A 21989-nucleotide genomic window follows, 5' to 3' on the forward strand; every position below is an offset into this window, starting at 1 on the left:
TATGATATCATTTTTCTGCATCTATAATTTCAAAGCCATACTAAAGGATTGAAATCTAGGAGAAACTTTACAAAATTCTTTCGAGAGAAGAAGAAAGCTCGGAATCTCCCCGTGTATAACTTTATAATTCAATTTTACTCGAAGTACCCGTGGCATGATGGTTAGTGCGTTGGACTGTCATGCAAGAGGTCTTGGGTTCGATCCCTGCCTATGATATCTAAAGTTTTTGTTCACGGGTAATGCCTCTTCCGAGGAATTGACAAATTCTCCAAGAGTAATTCTTGTCATGAAAGTGCTTTCTCAAATTTGCCGTTTGGATTCGGTTTTAAACTGTAGGTCCCTTCCATCCCTGACAACAGTCCTCGCACACGGGAATGGTTGAGATTTGTCTGTCACTAGGCCCTAGTTCTCAAACGGACTGTTGCGCCACCCAATTTCATTTTTTTTATTTACTCGAAAAGGGTTTGCACACTATTCTATAGGTCCTTATTCAAAAACCTAGATAGTCAAAAATGGTGTTGCTCGTGACGTAATGGTTAGTGCCTAGGACTGATATGCCAGAGGTCTGAGTTAAATCCCTGGATATTTACCTACAAGTTTTGCTTAAAGGATATTGTATCTTGCGAAAAATATCACGTACCCTGTTCAAACTAAACGTTCGAATACGGTATTTTTAACTAATTTTAAGATGCAAACATGTTCGAAACGCGATCATACTTTCCGAGCGTATCATATCGTCATTTTTTTTTTCAACTCAAAAAACTGTAGGAGTATGTCAGGAATTGTTAAATTTGTTTGAGTCACTAGACCCTGATTTTTCATAAGCTGTACATCCCAAATTCAGTTTAAAAATCGTACATCCAAATTGAGTTTACATTTTCCTTGACAATTTTTAACAGTCCAACATCCGAACGGTCAAAAAACAAATATTTTTTACAACATGATATTTCAAAATGTCGTCAGTCTCAAGGTACAATTCTGTTAGTACAGACAAAATGGTACTGTAAAATAAGCTTCTAAATGGTTTAAACATTTTAATTTTTAATTCTTAAACATTGTAGAACACGCCAAGTCACTATCCCTGAGCATCTTCAAAACACAACCATTAAGTTTACAAACAAAAATACTTTCCCTCAAATCTTTATTGTATTGTATCTTTGAAACTATGACGATATATACCTATTAGTAATTAAATATGTAGATACTTTCTCGAAATATGGTCACCGCAAGTTTATACCATGCAACGCGAGAAGGAATACTTTATTCTACTCGCCGCGCGCCGTCTTCAGCTTTATTATTGGTGGAGCAGAGAACAACGCCGATTACAAGTGCACCGTAAAGTAATAATAACACTGCTACGATCTACAAACAACGATCGTTCGAACATAGTATTAATTTTACGAGTAGTCCCGTTCGCGGTACACTCTTATGGTGCGCTCAATTTTCAACACAACACATTTTTTAACAACAAAAACGACGACTTCGCTCTGGAAAAACTCTCGTCCGTCGGTCGTAGCTCGTAGCTTGCATACAGCTTGTAGCTCTTTTGCTCGTAGGGTATATTTATAAACAGTCCGAATCCGAACCCGAACCGAACTATTCAAATGGAATTGTAGGGGGTTATTTTTGGGATACTTTGATGGTATGGGGATAGATATGAGCTAACGATCGTAACCAAGCGGGCCGACATCGACATCGAAATCGACATCGACATCGGAATCGACATCACCACCGCTGGCACTGGTTGTTGGTTGCTTCTGTTTGCTGCCGCTACCGCTACCGCTACTGCTGCCGTTGCCACAGACGAACTCTTCATATACAGAGCGTCTTCAAAAATAAAATTGTGTTTGAGTAGTGTATAACTGGCATTCGTCCGAGTACTTAGTTGGTAGCGCAGCTACTCTACTTTTCACTTTTTTCGTTTTAAATTTTTCTTTTTTTGAAATAGACTTTTGAGAATCAGAATTTACACATTTTGCGTTCTTTTTTGAGAATATCTGTATTTTTAATTTATTTTTTGAAATGAGTTTTCGTCTGCTATGATAATATAAAAGTGAAAAAAGAAAATAGTGTTACAGTTGCACATCTATCATCATCATCTTCTTCATCATCATCATTATTATCATCATCAGTATCCGAAAATATCTATCTGGCTGGCCATTATAGGAATAAGATACTTGTATTATATTTGCTTAGCTTTGCAAGCGGTTGAATATTTATGTACGAATTACGAATTGAATCTGCAGAAATAGTTTTCAATGATATTTTACTCGTATTCTGCAGTTGAGGTTAAAGGTTAACTTAAAAATATTAATAGAACTTAAATTTGGTTGTTGGTCGATTGCTTTGATATACGACTCGACTATTATACTACTACGGCGGTGGCAACGACGACGGACGGTAGCGGTGTTAGAATACATCAGTTCGATCACAGTCGAAGAAAATTATTTATTCAATGGTAAGGAATTTTTATTTTTAAATATCTTTACATAGCTAGAGTAAGATACTTTCATACATATTTTTGTTTTTCTGTTTTACTTACTTATTTTACATGAACTTATGCGATTAAGATCAAGTTGGTAGTTTTATTTTATTCTTTTGAAATAAATTTACTTTGAACGGTATAATTTAAAGTTTCTTTAAATAGGGCTTCTGGCTGGTATAGAGAAGCTACATTAATAGATACTCTTGCCGTTGGCAACTATACTCTTACTCTAACATATATTATCCGCGTATATTAACTTGACACCCAGCGTTGAACTTTTTGATATGAATAGATTTGTTTTACATTTTAACTGTGGACGACTGAACTGAACGGTCGCACATGGTTATAGATTTGTTGACTTTAGGAAAGTAATGATATTTAATATATGTATTTTTATATGAGTTAAATCCATTCATTATTCTACATATACACAGATACTTTACTTTTATAAAAATAATTAAGTTTAATCGTTTGAACCAGTTACCGTAGGTATAACCGCGTTACTATAGTAATTGGATGTTAGTAATATTTGTAATGACTAAACTGTCATTGGTATATTGGACGTAGATAAGATCAATCTAATTGAAATCTAAAGACTTAATGAATTTTTTTTAACTACATTCAGTAATTAATTCAATTGAATATTTGTTTAAACATTTTCGAAACACTAAGTCTCTACAAAAACTACCAATGATGTAGAGTTTTTAAATGCCAAAAATGGGTTCCATATGAAATATCCCACCATTTGGGAAGCTGACCAATTTGTAAATGTGCAAGTTGGTCAACCCTATTGGAAACCCTTATATTGTATAACACTTTCTCAAAAAGTTATTCATTTTGGTATGGGTGAGATACTTACAACTCTCAACCATTATTTCGTGCGAGCCTTGTCAATGATGAAGGGGACCTACAATTTTATGACGAAACCGAACGGCTCATTTGAGTAAGCACTTTTCATGAAAAGAATTACTTTGTCAATTCCTTGCTATAGAGAGTACCCGGTGAAAAAAACGTTAGGTGACACAGGAAGGGATTGAACCCAAGTCCTTTGGAATGACGCCTTAACCATCTCTTTGTTTGCTAGCTCAAAATCCTTAGCTGTTCTTTGGTTATTTGAAGGATATTTCTTGAACACAGAATAAATGTGATCCTTAGAAATGAATTCAAGTTCCACGTTAATATAGCATTAGATTAAAAGTTAGAACAGATATTGTTTGCTTATGTCCTTCAATAATGTTTATATGTTTGCCAACAATGAAACAATGGCTGCCACTTGAAAAATTGTGTGTTATCAAAAGAAAAACAATAAAAAACTTACGCTTATGTGTAAGGAGTTTTAAAAAAAATGTTTAGTTCCTTTTGTCTTCTGCCTTCTGCAAAACATTTTCACCCCTTATTTTTAAGGATTTACAACAAGATAATGTGTATTTTAAAGATGCACCGTGGAAACACACTTGTTTTTTCATAATTCAACTTACAAGTTGATGGAAATGTGCACTTAAAAAATGTATAAAACAAAAAAAGTTTTCCACGCCTGGTGATGTTGTATTTCATTCGTTACCAAACGAAGAACAAATTGAAATGGTAATTTTTACACCCGAAAACTTTCTTAAAAGTCAACATTGCCTTAGTTATTCCTTTTATATTTTAAAAATCGTGAAACTAAACTAAATGGCCAGCAGGAAAAATTATATTATTATAACAAAAATATATAATTAAAAATAATCACACTCATTTCTTATTTCTAAAATCAGCTCAAAAATCTCAATTTATTTCCCTAATTCGAGTATAACGCCGTAGACTCTCGATTTTGCGGTAGCAGAAAATATCTAGTTTTAATTAGTATACTTGCTTACTTACTTAAGGTGCGCTACAGTCGCACCACCTGATCCGCGGTCTTCCTCTACTAAGCTGTCCTGTGGGTGTGGATTCGAAGACTTTCCCGGCCGGAGCATTGGTTTCTTGGACTTTTACCCTTCTGGCTAGGTCTACGTCGCTGTACAGCCCGTACAGCTCGTCGTTCCATCTTCTCCTTCACTCCCCTTCGATGCATACGGGACCGTATAGATCACACGAAAAACTTTTCTCTCGAACCGACCCAAGGTGCTTCCATCCGCTTTTGTCATTTGATAAGGGTCTTATATAGCAACACTTTGGTCCCTCGAGAGAGGACTTTACCACTCAATTGCTTTCTTAGTCCAAAGAAACAGCGGTTAGCAAGAGTTATTCTGCGTTTTGTTTTTTCCTGCGTTTACAGCGGAGCCTAGGTAGACGAAGACCTTGACTACCTGAAAGTTACGTCTGTCGATGGTGACGTTTTGACCAAGACGTCGGTGTTGCATGTCCTTTCTTGACGACAGCATGTACTTTGTTTTGCCCTCATTAACCGTTTAACCTATTTTTGCCACTTCTGCCTCAATACTCACAATAGTCCCATTGACATCACGCTGAGTTCTTTCGATTATGTCAATGTCATCAGCATATGCTAGTAATTGGACAGACTTTTGAAAGATAGTGCCTCTAGTGTTGACGTGTGAGCTCTGCACTATTCTTTCAAGCACGATGTTAAAAAAATCACATGACAGCGCATCACCTTGTCTAAAACCTTTCTTGACATCGAAAGGTTCTGTTAAGTTGTTTCGAAACTTTATGGAGCAGCGTGAATTCTCCATAGTCATCCTGCACAAACGGATGAGTTTAGCAGGGATGCCAAAACTAGACATCGCTCTATACAGCTCGTCCCTGATGGCGGGTGTCGATATGGTGTTTTTGGGTATTTTCCCGGATATGCCGTAATGTGAATATTTGATCGACTGTGGACTTTCCTGGTCTAAAACCACACTGATAAGGACCTATCAGGTTGTTGACAATGGGCTTTAGACGTTCACATATTACGGCAGAGAAGATTTTATAGGCGATGTTAAGTAGACTCATTCCTCTAAAGTTGGTGCAGTTTAGAGGGTTTCCTTTTTTCAGGATCGGGCAAACAATACTGAGGTTCCATTCATCGGGCATGCTTTCCTCCGACCATAGCTTACAGATAAGTTGGTGCATGGTCCTAACCAACTTATCTCTAGCTGCTTTAAAGTGCTCGGAATTCAAGCCATCTGCTCCAGTGGCCTTATTAGACTTCAGCTTAGATATGGCAATCTTTACTTCGTTCAAGGTGGGGGGGAGGACGGGATTGTTGGGTTTCGTCGTCTATGTTGAATGGATCATCATCCTGCTTGACAGCCATATTCGGTTAAGTTTTAGTTTTAATTAGTATACAGTAACTATACCTTAATATTTTCTGTAAAGAATCACTAGGTTCGAGTACTAATAACTGGTATTATAACCAGGTCCTAGTCTGTTTTCAGGAGTTGGCCAGAAACGACTTCTAACAAACAAATATCTAGTTTAAAATTGGCAGGACTATGTATTAGCAATTTTGTAAAGAAATGAGTTGATTTGAGTACAATTTCCAGGACTAGCAAAGATCCTAACTTTTGGACTCTGTGAACACGTATTATTTGATTAATTAATAAAAGAAGTTGACAAATTTTTGAAGAATTTAATTTATCTTCGACTTGCATTATTTGTTATGAGCATCCTCTTGAGGTTTCTTCCTTAAGTAAAATATTTAATATGTATCTTATTTTTTATAAGCATTTTCACTAAACACGATTTTTTTAAATTGTGTAGGTATTGCGAAAATTAGAAATTACATTAAAATTCTGCTGGCTTCTTCCTGACCTAATACAGTTATTGCACAAAATGACAGTTAGTCAAAAATTAAATACAAATTATTTAAAGTTATCTGGTGAAGTGGTGAATAATCTGTACCAATTTACTTTTTCTTCCCCTTAACAATACGAGAGGAATCGATTTGAAAAATTTTAGAGGTAAATTGATGAAAAACGCTGAGAAAAACTAGGTACTTCATTACGTTCTTTTAAATCTTTAGAAGAAGTAAAATCTCCAACCGACACTCCCAAAGACTCTTATCATTCAACTGATTTCAAATTTAAAAAAAAAATAATATTTAACTCAAGTACGTCAGACGTGGGCTGATCAGTTAAGGTTACTTGAACTTTTAATTGAACTATGTACATACATTCCATGGATCCAACTTAACAATGGTATGTAATTTCTTTAGAAGTTTTCTTTTTCTATGTTATGTTAAGCTCTAATTAGAGACGAATGACATGTGATCTTCTAATCAATTGTGGCTGTAGGATTTTATTTTGTTTATATCAATCAATTACGGATGATATTAGAAAGGTTTGGTCTTTTTTTTAATAAAAAGTATGGTGTGATTTATGTATTACATAAATGAAGAAACAAACCATTTGAAAACACCAAAATCAAACTCTTCAAAAGCAAACAAGCTTTTTAGAAACATTTGCAAGCACATCGTCTTGTTGACAGTGTTAATCGTTATGAAACGATTAATAATTGAAATTGAAATAAAATGACACTTCACTCTTGTCATTTTTTCTTCTGGTTAACCATTCAAAAACTCTAGTTCATATTAACATAAGAATAAAAGATGACAAACCTTTAGTACTGTTAGTTTTACTATTTGTTTTCTTTGAAGTTCTGCAAATCTGTATCTGTCAAAAGAGAAAAAAGGGTGGATCCACAATGCATCTTGTAATTGTCATATTTAAATAATGCGTTCAGTTTTCAATTGTCAATTCCCATTAACTCATTTTGACAAGGACTGTTACAATTTTGAAAGTTAAAGGCAGGTTCGACAATATAAAAGCTTTTCATAAGAGCAGTGTTAATATATAACCCAATCGATATGAAATACTTATTCATCTTGTTTAAGATTAAAAAGTACGTTAATTGGATTTTGACAAAGTGTTAAAAAGATCAAGATTGTATAATATTTCAGTTGAATTTCGAAATTCATTTAATGTTGAAATAAATACCTTCAGATTGTTTTTTTTATATTCATTGTAGGAAACCAAAACTCCAACAACTAGTCAGCATCAAAGGGCACCCAGAACTCCTGAGAGCTACTTTAATGTACCAGAGTCAATAGCACTCTTAAATATTGTCAAATCAGAAAGAATCCAAAGTGCCTTTCAGTCAAATCGAAAGAATCATGCAAGTGTCTGGGAAATGGTTGCAGAAATCCTAAATCGCTTTAGCACTCGAAAACGTTCAGCAAAACAATGTTGCAACCGATATGAGAATCTCAAAAAAATCTATACACAATTGAAAAAAAATCCAGAAAAGCATGTGCGACGGAATTGGCCTTATATGTACTTATTTAAGGAGATCGAAGATCAAAGGGGTGAAACCTGGGGTTCGAATGGTAAACGTTTACAAATTGGAGCCAAAGAAGAACTTTCATATTATCATCGACGGAGAGCGGCGGCATTGAATTTACTATTAGCTAAAGAGGCCGCGGCTGCTCAACAAAGCAATTGCATCGATGAACATACAAATGGAAAGATGGAACGGTATATGGCAAATAGTTTTGTAGAAACTCAGCTAAATGATTATGAGGATGGAGAACGGGAGAAAAACTTCAGAACAGACTATAGCCGTAACGGTAATGGGGTGCAGGATACACAGCATGACAAGAAACCCTCGAGTTCGGAATCCACAGCAGTGAAGTAAGGTTTATGACGTTGCTACTTGTTTTAGTTAATTTTTTAATTGTTAAGCATTTCCAGGCACGAACCGATATCAGACAACGATTTTAACCCAGATGACATAACACTAGTTCCATGTGACTATAATGGGTAAGATAGTATTTTAGTTAAAGCTGCAATGTATGTTTAGATACAGTTCTTAAATTTAGTAACTGTGGTGTATGAGTTATATTATATTTATTATTGTATGTTCTTTTTTTTTACAGGAGTCATAATTTTTATCCTCATAACATAGATCCAACACTTTTACACCCCGATGTCATTGTCGATACCGATAACATTTCAGAAAGTTCAAGCAGATCTTCAAAGAGTAAACGGAAGACATCGACATCTACAGATGGTGATAGCACCAACTATGAACTTATTGAGTACTTAAAACGCAGAGAACGCCGTGACGAAGAAATGTTTAAACGCATGGAGGAACGGGAGAAAAGACTTTTAAATCTTTTGGAACGCACAGTGATTGCAATTGAGTGCTTAGCTGGAACTAGAAATAGATTTGAGTGACTGATTTTAAATTTAGAACATACAAATACATTATTTACCATTACCTTCCTATATATATATAAAATAAAATAAAATTATTGTGCCATAATAAGATGAATCTCAACAAAAAAAAAGAATAAGAACAAATATTAAGTTTTACCAAAAAATCAAACTCAAAGTCAATAAATTTAAGTTTTTTTTTTAAATTAAGAAAATGTTTTATTGAGGTTTGAATGTGCCATGTGCTTTTAACTTTAATTCTATATTTTAAGATTTGTACCTTTGTTTATAAAAATAAAATATTACGTATTTAAGTAAATTGGTAGGTTAAACGTCTTCCGAGTGAAGAATGCAAAAAATTCAAGCGAACAATCTTAAGAGTTTTATAAAGGTGGTAAGACTTTTTGGTAGAAAAGTGGGTGGATATCGAGTTTTCTAAAAGAAAAATCTGACTTTACCTACCGGCTTTTCATTAGGATGTTCAACCACAGTATAAGAACTGTTCCTAATAAATAAAAACGTTTGTACAAAATGAAAACGTTGTTCTTTTATCTTCATCTATTAGTAAAAAATTTTAACTTAAGACTAGTTAAAAAGAGAACAACAACAAGGTAATTAAATATAATAAGTTTTAACATTTAAAGTTTTTTAAATGCTATAAAGTTTTTTCAGACTTTAAGTCATTTGGCAAATTATTAAATGATTTGAAACCCTTATATGTAACATATTGACATTAATTTATAAACATTTTTTTAAATACAAATAAATACATTCATAATTGTCCTATAAATAATGGTAACCCATTTTAAGGTTTCTAACATAAATTGTATATGTGCAGCTTTTTTAACCCTACCTATAGTAATAAAAAAAATTATTATTAAGTTAATTTATTCAAACAAAAAAATATTTAAAATTACTAGCTATTTAAAAGGGGAGACGGACATAATCCCGAAACCCCTCAATCCCGAAAACCCTCAATCCCCAAAACCCACAATCCCGAAAACCCAAAATTTCGAATGGCCAAAATCCAGAAATTTTCCTAAATTTCCAAAACTGAATTATTTTACATTTTTGCGCAAATTTTTCATTTAATATAATTTTCGATTTCGGGATTTTGGGTTTTCGGGATTTCGATTTTCGGGATTTTGACCCCAACCCAAATGATATATTGTTTATATTATATTTAGCAACAAAGAGTAAAAACTAAAAACTAAAAAACAATTGGGTACTCTTACTATGGTGGGTCTATATGGGTTATTCTAAAACAGTTACATAAACAATATGTTTAGTTTTTGCATTTCGAGCATGAATAAATAAATACTTGGGTGTACCGACTCTGGAACAGGCAATATAAAGTTGGCCATATGAAAAACATGATTGCTTTAAATTGAGACCACAAACGTGAAGTGTTTGGCCTTGGGCCTTATTTATGAACATCGCAAATATAAACGCACAGGATATTGTAATCTTTTGAATTCAAATGGTTGGAATCAGAGGGATACTCGGTAATAAACACACTTCTCCTTTTGATTTACCAGTTGTAGCTTCAAACAAATTGAAAATAACTTTTTCACTACCAATCTGGTGCCGCCATTACACAGTTTTGGTGGATTAATAAAGAACCGATTTTCACATTCAAGCAATGCGGTGGTATGCCAGCCGGTTCGAATGAATTTAAAAATTAGCACCATTCGGTGCTTAAATGGTGCGTTCTTTGAACCAATAGGTAAAGTGATCAATCCGTTGGTACTGTCGGTTGCTATTTTGCCATCAGCAATTTCGAACAACAGGCGTTTATTTCATCAGTAGGAGTTTATAGAGGAATGACAGGAAATGTTTGACGAAAGTCCCCTGATAGCAATTTCAGAGCACCACCAAAACAGCTGTTGATTACCGCATAAATCTTGCATTGTTCGATTAAATGCCTCTATTGGTTTTTTATTCGCCACTGTGTAATTGACGTTAATCGCAGAACTTTTGGAACAGCAGAATTTCTCGAAATATTGCAAGTTGAAGTTTCTATCACCCGTACATTTAATGGCAATTTTAATAAAGAGTGTGCGGTCCGACTACCTTCAAATAATGTAGCAGCAATTCCCGAAGATGCAAAGGCCAATTCAGTTTTCTGTTCCGATCGAATAGTCGCTAAAATCAATGACACAACGAAACCAACTACATCCAAGAAATATAATCCACCTGTATTATTGGAAACGACTTGCATGATTGTGTCATACACATGTTTTTGTTGAATATTCAATTTGTTTATATTCGATTGTACAAATAAACGTAAACCATTAGAATTGAACTCCTGCTTTTACAGCTTCGTTGTACATTTCCAAGGTAATCAACAAATCGGGATTTCTTTAAGTATTGTACAAATTGTTTGTATATGGGAGTATATAAAGATGTTAATTTTACACCTTTTCAAGATTTGTTTTTTTTTTTTTTAATTTTCTCTACGCACAAACCTTTTCTGCACTTCCACGAATAATTCAAGACCAAAATTAGCCAAATCGGTAAAGCCTTTGTTGAGTTATAACATTACAACGAAAAGTGGCATTGATTTTTATATATGTATATAGATTGCACGGTTCAATGATATCGTATCACTTGTTCTTAGCAATTTTATAACATACGTTAATGTGTCTTTCCAGTCTTAATTTATTATCTAAAGGCTGTTTTTTTAAAATCTGTTCGAAAGTTTTTCAAAAAAAAACACATACAAATCAGAAAAATGCATAGATGCTTTATTCTTATGAATCGATAGTACGGTTAATTTTTGAAAATTATTTCATGAAAATGTTGACCTTGACTGCGCCTCAAATGGTCCACCCGCTTAGTTCAATTGTTGCATAATCTTTCCAACATTTCGGCCGGTATCTCATGAATAAATGCTTCATTGTTGTCTTCCAACGCTGGCTTCTAGAAGCATGCTTGTCTGTATAGATACGACATTTAACATAGCCACACAAAAAAAAAGTCTAAAGGCGTTAAATCGCACGATATAGGCGGCTAATTGACCGGTCCCGAACGTGAAATAAAATGTTCACCGAACTCGCCTCTGAATAAGTCCATTGTTGCGCGTGCTGTGTAGCATGTGGCACCGTCTTGTTGAAACCACATGTCATGCAGGTAAAGCTCTTGCATTTTGGTGAGAATATTTTGGTTAGACATCATCGCACGGTAGCGCTCACCATTCACAGTTAGGGTCCAATTATGCCACCAGCTCCAAACTGTGACTTTTTTTTGGATGCATTGGTAGCTCATGCAATGCTTCTGGCTGATACTTACTCCAAAATCGACAACTCTGCTTATTTACGTACACATTGAACCAAAAATGAGCTTCGTCACCCAATTTTTTGGTAAAATGCACGCGATGAACTTTCTTAACACGCATTTTGATAATAAAATTCAATAATTTGCAAGCGTGCGTCAGCTGTTTAAACCAGTGTTGCTAAAAAGATAGTAACTACAAAATTACCTTTAATAATAACTCCTCGATAATTAATTCCATCAACTTCTTTAATTATTTCTTCATTAAGTAAAATATTGTCAATAAAACTTCCAACAATTAAGATAGCTTTGGTTTCATCGGTGTTAAGCTTAAGTTTATTAATTTTGAAACACATTTTTATATTCTTTAAGTCAGCATTCAGTATTATCCGCATACTTTCGAGTGTTTGCATATCTCAGGACCTTCTCCCCATCATTAATGTTAACTATGAAAAGTATTGTACTCAATACCGTGCCTTGTTGCACTCTCAGAATATCGTCTAATGCTTCTTAAAATTCGTTCGCCACCTTGGTTCGCTGAGTTCTGTTTGATAATCAGCTTTTATACCATTCGAGTTCAACTCAACGAGCATTGTATCTGTTCAGTTTCTGCACCAGTATTTCGCTATCAACTGTTTCCTTTTGGAAGTCCAGGAAAACTGCACCAATAACTATTTTCTTCTGCACAACTACTAGATTCAGTAATGCTTCAGAGCTGGGAAGCTGATTCTGACTGATAGTCTGTAAAATAATGGTTCTCTTCCATATATATTTACAGCTACTTAATTTATGAGCAATCTTTCTTTTTGCCAATAGCCTATTGACCGGCTGGAATTCGCATGGATTTATTGTTTTATTAACTCTTGCGATTGATACTACTATTGACTCTTTCCCATGTTTCGGGAAGAAACCAATACCAAACAAATTTATCGTCAAATGATTTTTCTTTCTTAAGTTATAATTAACTTTAGGGTAAGTTTATAGATGTTAAAGTTTCTCAAAGCCTTAGACCAAACAATTCATCATCCTTGGTTCTTTCTCTCCCAATTTTTTTCTCAAAATATTGTCTCGTCCATTAAAGATGGTCTCCATTTTGGAAGTGGTATGATTTTGCAGTCACTAATTGTGCTGTACAACGTATTTTAAAACCACTTCTGTAACTATTCCAATTTCAAGGTCACGATTTAGATCGCTATTTCTTAAATACTTTTTTTCTGGAAAGAAAGATCAGAGATTTCTCCTATATAAACTTGTGCATTCTTCTGTACTTCAAATTTAGCTTTTATTTTTTCTTCTTGTGGTGCTTTTTAAACTTAAGCTTTAAATTCAAAGTCAGTCCAAGTGCCAGTATTAGAGTAAGGTAGTTCTTTATTGTTCAAAGAAACTGAAATATTCTTAACTTCCCATAGGAATTTATTAATATTTCTGTTTGTCTATTTTGTAATTTGTTTAGCTCAGAGTAATTGTAGTCGTACCGTACTCTAAAAACCGGGTTCGTAACATATTGTACAAAACTTAAGTTGACACAAGCTCCTAAATTCTTTGAGCGTGAAAAAAACCAATTCCCCAATCCTTTCAATCAACGATCTGTAGGTTTATTTGCTGGGAATGGTTTAAAAACTTTCACGAGATGTTTAGCAAAAAGATCAGCTTTTTGTATCGGGTTTCTGATTTATCTTAAGATTTTTGGCAGGTTTTGTGTCTGGGGAGTTTTAAGACGTTTTGCCGACGTATTTGTCAGAAACATCTGTCGTCACACTTTTTATAAATATATTAAATGAATCATTTTTTAACTCACTTTTTTATTTCGTCATTCAGAAGGTTAAGGACTTATCATCGGGAAAGCTCGTAACTTGCCATTTAGTTCGAGCTCTTCTTTTTTCCAAATTAAGTTTCTTTTTTTCGAAGGGATATTTTGTTTTTGTTTATCCTAAGTTCCAAATAGTTGGAATACTTTCTGTCTTCATATCGATTTCTACAACTGTCTGCATGGGTTTATAAATCTAAAGTTGATGCCAACTAAAGATCAGTGTCCATATTTTGTACATGCTTCAGAAATTTTAGTTCTCAAATTTCGTAAGATTAACGAAGGATAAACCCAAAAGTTTAAATGTCTAAATCGAGTTGGCCTAACACTGTTGGAATATTCATTTTTTAAAAAATAAGATCACTTTTTTATATTTTTTCAATAATCAATTTTTATTAAACATATTTTGAAATAGACTTTATTTATAAAATGCAAAATTTTAACAAAAAAAAGAAAAAAGAATTGAATAATTTGTAAAAGTGTATAATAGGGCTGAAATTGTAAGACGCAATTCAGTGGGCTTTCATTAGTTATTTTTCATTTACATTTACATATAATTTGTTTTTATATAAATAAATAAATTTTTTAGTTAGCGCATGCAGCGCCGCGCCACGCCGCCGCCACAATACCGCGTTACCGCCGCCGCCGGCGCTTCTCCTGCTAACTTATTTTGTTTTTGTTTTAGTCGTATATGTATTCTGCGGTGTGCATACGCTGTAATTGCTTGAGTTTTTTTTTACTTTACTTAAATTATTTTATTCGTTAAAATATATTTTTATTTTTTTTTGTTTTTATATTCTCTATCTACCTCATAAATAAAATGGAAACTTAAATTAATTTGTGTGGTAATTACGTTAAACGGAACATCGAAAACGAATAAGTAATAAGTATTGTAAATTTGTTTCATCAATAATATAAAATATATGTAAGAACAAAAATCAGCTCTTGAGTTTAAGATATGGCTTGAATAAATCTGGAGATATTTTGTGTTGTTTTATATATCTTTTTTCTGTAAGTAGTTTTTCTTTTGTCATATTAGTTTACAAGTTTAACAATAATTTGTTGTTTCTTATAGAATAACTCCCGCATAGAAGTATTTACATTTATAAAAACGGAAGGGCAAATATTTAAAATGTTAATGTATGTATATATAATATATATATGTATATTTTCTGTATAATATCATAAATTTGTAAACTGAATTTATTAAATGTTTTTTTTTTTTGGTTTTTTGTTTTAGTTTTTTTTTTAAGAATGAGTCATAAATATTAATATTAATTTTATAATTATATATATAATATGTTAAAATGTACACTTGATGGAAACGATATAGAATTGTATATATAAATAACTTTAAAATTTTACACATAACAATGCAATTATTATTAGAGGAACGATATCATCAGATGCGGAACTATTTCAATCGTCCCACTTGGGAAACTGCGTTTCATCCACAAACATACTGAAGCCTGGCTTATCAGCTGTTGGTTTTGTTGTGGTTTGGTTTTTCTTAGTTTGGTCAGTTGACGACTTACTTTTAGATGCTGGCGGTGCTGGGGGCTTAGGAGGAGGTGGCTTTTTCACCCGAAGGGCATTGCTGTTTGATGATGTATTCCTTTGGGTTGTGCTATTCCATGATGATGTTGTGTTAAGCTCAGTGTTGCCATAGTTCCATATAACGTCGGGTGAACTGTAGTTTTGTTCGAAGTTCTGTTGATCCCAAACAGCTTTCTCATCAGAGTTGTTATCCTAAATGATTAAAATAAGATGTTTTTGAATAGCTTGTAGGGAATATTCTCTATTACAACATAACTTTAGAAGTTCAATTAGGTATGTCAAAATAATAACACTGGTCGAAAAAAATATGTTTTTTCAGATTCACAACAAAAACAATACTTTTTTATGATTGAGGGGTTCTAAGTTCGAATCTATCCTTTAATTTTTCTATCACATCAGCTTTTTAAATTATGAACAGTTAAAAATGATAAATACAAACAAAAACGGGGTTTGTAAGGCTAATCATTTGAGTATCTTGCTTTAACTTCAAATTTGTACTCAAGTTTTAAAAACACACATTTTCAACATCATTTATATATATTTTAATATATTTAAATAGAATTGTTAAGACAATAGATTCGTTTTTAATTTGATTTCCTAATTTTGCGAGACATGGCTCTGAGTCTGAACTTGTAAAATTTACTTTTATGTAAACTCTGCTTGAACTGAATACGCACAAACCTTTTCGAACACTTTTTAATTTTGTTCCCAAATATTGAGGGTTTTTGTGACATGTGTCATACCCCTTAAGATGACAAGAAAAAAATCTAAAAAAATATGCAAATAAAAAGAAGATTTTTTTTAATCAACTAAAAAGGTTAGGTTGGAGTGGCTGTCCAGTGTCCAGATGTCATTGACTCACTTAGACCTCAAGGGTCCATTAAGATACCACTAATGAGGTAATGAACTAAAACAAACCATTTTGTACTTTTAATGAAGTTAGAGAGACATTTTGTGTCAATCGTTGCCAGTTCACTGGTATTATCGAAGAAGGGATTGCCGAAAAAGTTATTCCTTCTAATGGAGAGTGCTGGAAATGTACAGTACATAGAAGGTGTTGGACTGTTTCCTCTTCCTCCTCGTCCATGCAGCTTATACAGAAGTCATTTGTGTAGACCCCTAGCCTCAGAGCATGTCTTCCTATGAGGCAGTGTCCTGTTATTACTCCAATTGTAGAGCTTATACTTTGTCTTTTCAGGAATATCAAGCCTTTTGACCGTTTTAAGTCTATGCTTGGCCATGTTTGCTTGGTTGCTAGGCAGGTGGTACTCTGTGACTATCTAGCATTTGTTGTTTCTAGAGCATATTGCTTGAGAAGATATTTGCATGTAGCAAGTGGTGTTCCTATGTTATGTTTTTGTCTAACATTAGGCAGAAGTGTTCCGTTTTTGGTGAGCTCATCGGCTTTGCAATTTCCCGGAATGTCTCTGTGACCCGGCACCCAAATGAGGTGAATATTAAACTGCTCCGTCATCTCATTCAGAGAGGATCGGCAATCGTGGACTAGTTGAGAGTTTGTGGAGACAGACGTGAGAGATTTAAGAGCGGCTTGGCTGTCCGAGAAGATTAGTATATCCTTGCAAGATATAACGTTTTCTTTGAGCCTGGATAGTGGATTGCCATCACTTCTGCCTGGAATACACACTACATTGATTGGGAGGTCTGTATGATAGACTGAGATTCAGTTGTTCCGAATAGATACCACTTCCAACTCCGTGGTCTTTGAACCGTCTGTATAAAAGTGTACCGTCTCGTCTTCCAGGGGTCTCTCTTCTTCCCAGGAGGATCTTAAAGGGATGGACACATGGAAGCTTTTACCGAATACCATTTTGGGGTCGTATAGTCTAAGCGATCTGGGATAGATCTGAAATTGTCTAGAATAGTAGTATGCCCAGTATTGTTACTGTTCCATTGAGAGGTGGCTCTAAGCATCACACATCAGTTGGCTGCCATCATTTTGGAGAAGATGTCAAGAGGTGTTAGGTTTAAAAGCACTTCCAGTGCTGCGGTTGGTGTTGGGCGAAGTGCTCCTGTAATGCACATACCTGCTGACCTCTGGACTTTGATGATTTTATTTAGATTTACCGTCTTGTCCAATGCGGTCCACCATATGAAACTCCATATATGAGTATCGGTCTGATTATCGAAGTGGGTTATTTTTGGGGAGAAGCCCCATTTTGATCCTATGGCCTTTTTACAAGTAAAAAGCGCTACAGTAGCCGTTTTTACTCTTTCATCAACATTTGCCTTCCAATTTAGTTTTTTGTCTAAAATGAGGCCTACATTTAGATTGGTCGGAAAAGCTCAATGGTATTCCTTTAATCTTGGGTGGGCTAATCTGAGGAATTTTATATCTTCTCGAAAAGAGTATTAATTCTATTTTATGTGGATTGACGTCCAAACCACATTGCTTAGCCCATTTTGTTAGCCTTTTAAGACATTTTGTAGGAGTTCGTTGAGAACTTGGGGTGTTTCCCAGATACAGATATTAATCAACTAAATAGGAACAACGACAATTTAATCGTTGTTTATGAGCGTTTTCATTAATTAATTAATCATTTTCAAATTCTTTCTTTACATTTTAGGAGTGCAGAAAGCACCAACCCATCAGTATTTGAAAAAAAATGTTAAAAGTGTTTGCGAAAATTTGTGTGCGTATTCAGTTGAAGCTGAGTTATGTGTTTTAACCCCTATTTCGTTTGATATTTTAAGTTTGATAGTTTCACAAATAAAATAAATTCAAATACACTTTTGTTTAAAATAACCCGATATACGAGCAGCTGTCACTTTTGAAAAGCCTTTGACAAGGAAAAATTACTACATCTATAAAAACGCATTTAAATTGTTAAAATTCTCTAAAATGGTGAGAATCTTGAAGTAACAGCTCACATTTTAGGAAGAAAAGTTTGATTACCTTGTTATTTCTTAAAGAGGTGAAAACAATTTGCCAACGCATTTTTATGATTTAACATCTTTATGACTTTTGTTCGAGGCCACGTGATAGATAAGGTATATGCCAATGGGTCATAATGGATTCAAGACCTAAAGGATTAATTCGCGTAGTTATGGAAGACATACAGCCGAAAATGTAAAAATTGATCATTCAAAAATTCATTTCGTTTTTCATTTTTAACCACCTTTCTCTTTACAATTAAATAAATAAATGCATATATATACGTTGATTTCCCTTGCCGTTTTTAAAGGACAAAACAAAACATCTTATTGGAAAAACATTTATAACGTTGCATTAGTTATAAATAAAGTAATCTTGGTGAAAGACTTCTCGTGAATACACTCACATTATCATTTTTCCCTAAAATCACTTATTTTGAAATATTTGACCAAAAAAAAATGACAACAAATGCGTCTTCATTTAAATTTAACGTCATTAAATTAAATTCCAATAAACTGGAGCTAATGGCGATATTATAGTGCCTTAAAAAATCAGAGCTACTTACTTTTGCTTCATCAACTCGTAATTCAATTTCTTCGGATGCATTTTCTAATGAACTATGTGTGATGCCGTAGTAAAAATATACAACCAAACCTATGGACATCCAAATAGTAAATCTAACTAATGTTAATATACTCAATTTGAATATTAAGTAGATGTTCACTGTTATTGCAATAGCTGGAATATAAGGAAGTCCCGGTGTTAGGAATGCGAGGGCATACCTATAAATTTGAAAAAAAAACAAGTATTTCAATTCAATTATCATTTAAAAAATATTATTTGAACATTGTACCTGTTTTGTGGTTGCCTGGATATAGTTAGTAATATCACAAAAATACCTAAAATTAATATCGAGAAACTGAATCCGGCAAGTCTTCCTGACCATCCTATCGCAGCAAATAGGTCCAAGAAGAATATAAGTATAAACATCACGCCAACAAGCTTTGTAACAAACATTCCTTTAAAAAAAAAACAAAGGTTTTAAATAGTATTTCATTCTACTTACAGACGTATGAGTAAATTTAAATTTACTAACCACTTTCTGAAGTTGCCGGTCCTGGATTAACCCAGGGAAATAGTCCAGGGCACATGTAGGAGAACTCCTGCAACTTTCGACCTAACAAGCCAACACCGATTGTATCGAAGGCCGTTGCATTGCCAGTCGGACCCGTCGGAGCACCGTGGACACTGCCGTAAAATTTGTTTTCTGATCTATCCGATACCAAAAATTGATCATCTCTTCCCATATAGCCGTCGGGACTGTCATCGATAAATGAATCATCTGAGTCTGGCGAACCGCGAGTTATGCGTTTGATGGTCAAATTATTTGAAGACTTGTCCGCAGTTGGATCGGGAGTACTTGGTGGAATCGGAGTTCTCAATTGAGCAGGAAGTAGTTCCACCAGAGATGTACTATAAGGTTGATATCTTAGCACAAGCACGCATGTTGATACAAGCGTGTATGCTAATAGGGTTCCAATCGACATCATTTCAACCAAAATCTCTAGTCGAATTGTTAAGGCTACAAAGGCTGCAGCAATACCACTTCCGAGTGTTGCCAGTCCTGGTACATTTGTTCTTTCCCACAAATGTGATAATTGCCTATAAAAAATAGTATATTTATTTTTGTAGAAAAAAATCATTAAAATAGATGTAAGTAACTTTACTTGAATATAAGACCATCTGAAGCCATTGCATAGATAACTCTTGGCATGGGAAACATGGACCCAAACATTGCTACCAATAGACCACCAGTTGCTCCTACTGCAACAATGGCTCGACATTTCGGAGCATCAACATATGACCACATTTGTACTAGTGCGGCTCCAGTGTTTATTTGATCATAAGGTACTGAAATAAATACATTTAAATATGTTAAGTAACTTATTAACTAAAGAGCATCAGAGCTTTTGCTAGATTTCAGATAAATGTGAAAGTTTTGCAAAACAAATATTTTCAACAGAAAACACATTTAAGTTCTCTTTCAATTAAAGTTTTTGTTTCTTAATTGTTAGGATATTTAAAAGAAACATTTTAATTCCATCCAACGCATCCCTGCAAAGGATTTTCTAATATTATTTTGTGTTTTTGGACGACCAGTGTTAAATATTAATTAAGTTTAAAAATCATGTTATTTTTCTTCTCGTCCCCCAATTCCGAAATTCAAAAGTCCAAAACTTGTTCCCAAATGTTCCAGGGCTCTTTTAAATTGTTCCAGAGATTATTTTATTAAAATTGATTTTTAATATAAAAATTACAAAACATCCTACAGCGCCCTGTTCAAAAACCGAAAATTTTAAAAAAGGAGGCTTGGAACAAGGACAACATAATTTTTCAACAAAAAATGTTTTTTCGGTTTAAAATCTTCATTTTTGAATGAATCTTTGGAACAATTTGATTTGAATGATTTTGAATAGGAACAAGTTTTATAAATCCGATTTTGAAAAAAGGGAGCGGGGAGCATTTTTTGTAATTTCACACTAAAACGAATTTCAAGAAACGAATCTGTGGAACAATTTAAAAGAGCCCCGGAACAATTGCGAAAAATTTTTGAATTAAAATTTGATCTGAGTTATTATTACTTTTTAAACGTATGTTTCTTTTAAAGGGCGAGTGGGGAGTATTTTAAGGAAACATTATTTTTTCCATTTTGTGCGCTTTAACAATAATTTATTATGGTTTTGGATTCAATTTGGACATGAACAGGGAGAAAAATAATTTGACTTTCTTTGAATTTTCAATATTTGGAAAATCGAGCTAAAATAATATTTACAAAATTAAAAGACGTGCACATTTTTTATCAGCGTAAACAGTAGTTTTGGTTTCTACACATGTGTTTATTCACGTTTTATTAAAATGTTTCCTTTTCAAAAAATAAAAAAATAAATTGGGGAGACGTATTTTGCATTTTTGAAAACAAATTGAGGGCAATACTTTTAAAATATACATTTCACGACTCTAAGTTTTTGGATCAATGGTTATAACACTTTTAAGAAGCTGCAATAAAACATAAAAGAATTTCAAATTTTGCCCATAGCTTTTGAAATTTTGATCGTAGAGGTCCATTAATTTGTAACAATGTTCACAGGACTAGAACAACCTACAACAATAAAAAAAAGAGTGATAGGTAAAGATCAGTTTTCCGGATCTTAAACAATCATTTATTTATTTTAAAAAAAAAACATTGGAACTAAGCGAAACAAACCTGGAAAAACTGTCAACAAAGAGAAAATCAAACAAAGAGAAAATCAAACAAAGACGGGGCTAACTTCCCGAACTTAGATTGAAATTTCGACTTAATTTATTTGTTGTTTATGAATGCAATACTTGCCATTCTCGTATTGTTTCAATGGACCTCAAGTACGACTAATATAAAGATCCTTTATATTGTAAGTGAAAATAGGGTTTTAAAAAATACCAATTTTATAACTTGTTTTGTAAGGATTTTAATTGTATTTACGTATAAAATGTTATATATAGGTACATTTTTTATTTAAATTTGATTAAATGTTATAATACTAGTTTTCGAATGAAAACATCATTTTTAAAATGAGATTTTTACGACAGTTTCAATTTCATGGAAACAGAAATCATTTATCTGCAACAATAACACCATCCGAGTCCCGGCAAGATATAAACGTATTTGGGTCCAAAATAACATCTATTGTCACGAAATATGTGATCGTTAAGCCAACATCTGTCTCGACAAGGCTTTTTAGCAATAACGCCCGCTAAGAATATAACTAAAACCAACACTAATATCAAGTTCTTCTTCAT

At 33.6% G+C, this 21989-nt stretch overlaps 2 protein-coding genes across 5 annotated transcripts in view; one reads left to right on the forward strand and one right to left on the reverse strand.

Moving 5' to 3' along the window:
* Window positions 1–1436: 1436 nt before the first annotated feature.
* Window positions 1437–9008, forward strand: LOC129947879 (uncharacterized). 3 transcript variants are annotated; one of them, XM_056058626.1, is made up of 5 exons: window positions 1437–2220; window positions 2284–2458; window positions 7436–8097; window positions 8149–8226; window positions 8343–9008. In XM_056058626.1, the coding sequence occupies exons 2-5, from the start codon at window positions 2456–2458 to the stop codon at window positions 8641–8643; spliced, it is 1044 nt and encodes a 347-aa protein (XP_055914601.1). In that variant the 5' UTR covers window positions 1437–2220; window positions 2284–2455; the 3' UTR covers window positions 8644–9008. The 3 variants fall into 3 exon arrangements, with proteins under 3 accessions (XP_055914601.1, XP_055914600.1, XP_055914602.1); XM_056058625.1 differs by having other exon boundaries at window positions 1437–2458; XM_056058627.1 differs by having other exon boundaries at window positions 1440–2458; window positions 8158–8226; window positions 8343–9001.
* Window positions 9009–14066: 5058 nt separating this feature from the next.
* LOC129946960 (probable cationic amino acid transporter) overlaps window positions 14067–21989 on the reverse strand; it is a 38322-nt gene continuing 30399 nt past the window's right edge. For both annotated transcript variants that reach the window (XM_056057344.1, XM_056057345.1), the window contains exons 9-13: window positions 19880–20063; window positions 19249–19814; window positions 19006–19171; window positions 18718–18934; window positions 14067–15451 (exon numbers count right to left, since the gene is read on the reverse strand). In XM_056057344.1, the coding sequence (XP_055913319.1) occupies window positions 15122–15451; window positions 18718–18934; window positions 19006–19171; window positions 19249–19814; window positions 19880–20063 (1463 nt within the window). In that variant the 3' untranslated portion in view covers window positions 14067–15121. The remainder of the gene's footprint in view (window positions 15452–18717; window positions 18935–19005; window positions 19172–19248; window positions 19815–19879; window positions 20064–21989) is intronic.

This window comes from Eupeodes corollae, chromosome 2 (assembly GCF_945859685.1).
Source record: "Eupeodes corollae chromosome 2, idEupCoro1.1, whole genome shotgun sequence".
Classification (NCBI taxonomy): domain Eukaryota; kingdom Metazoa; phylum Arthropoda; class Insecta; order Diptera; family Syrphidae; genus Eupeodes; species Eupeodes corollae.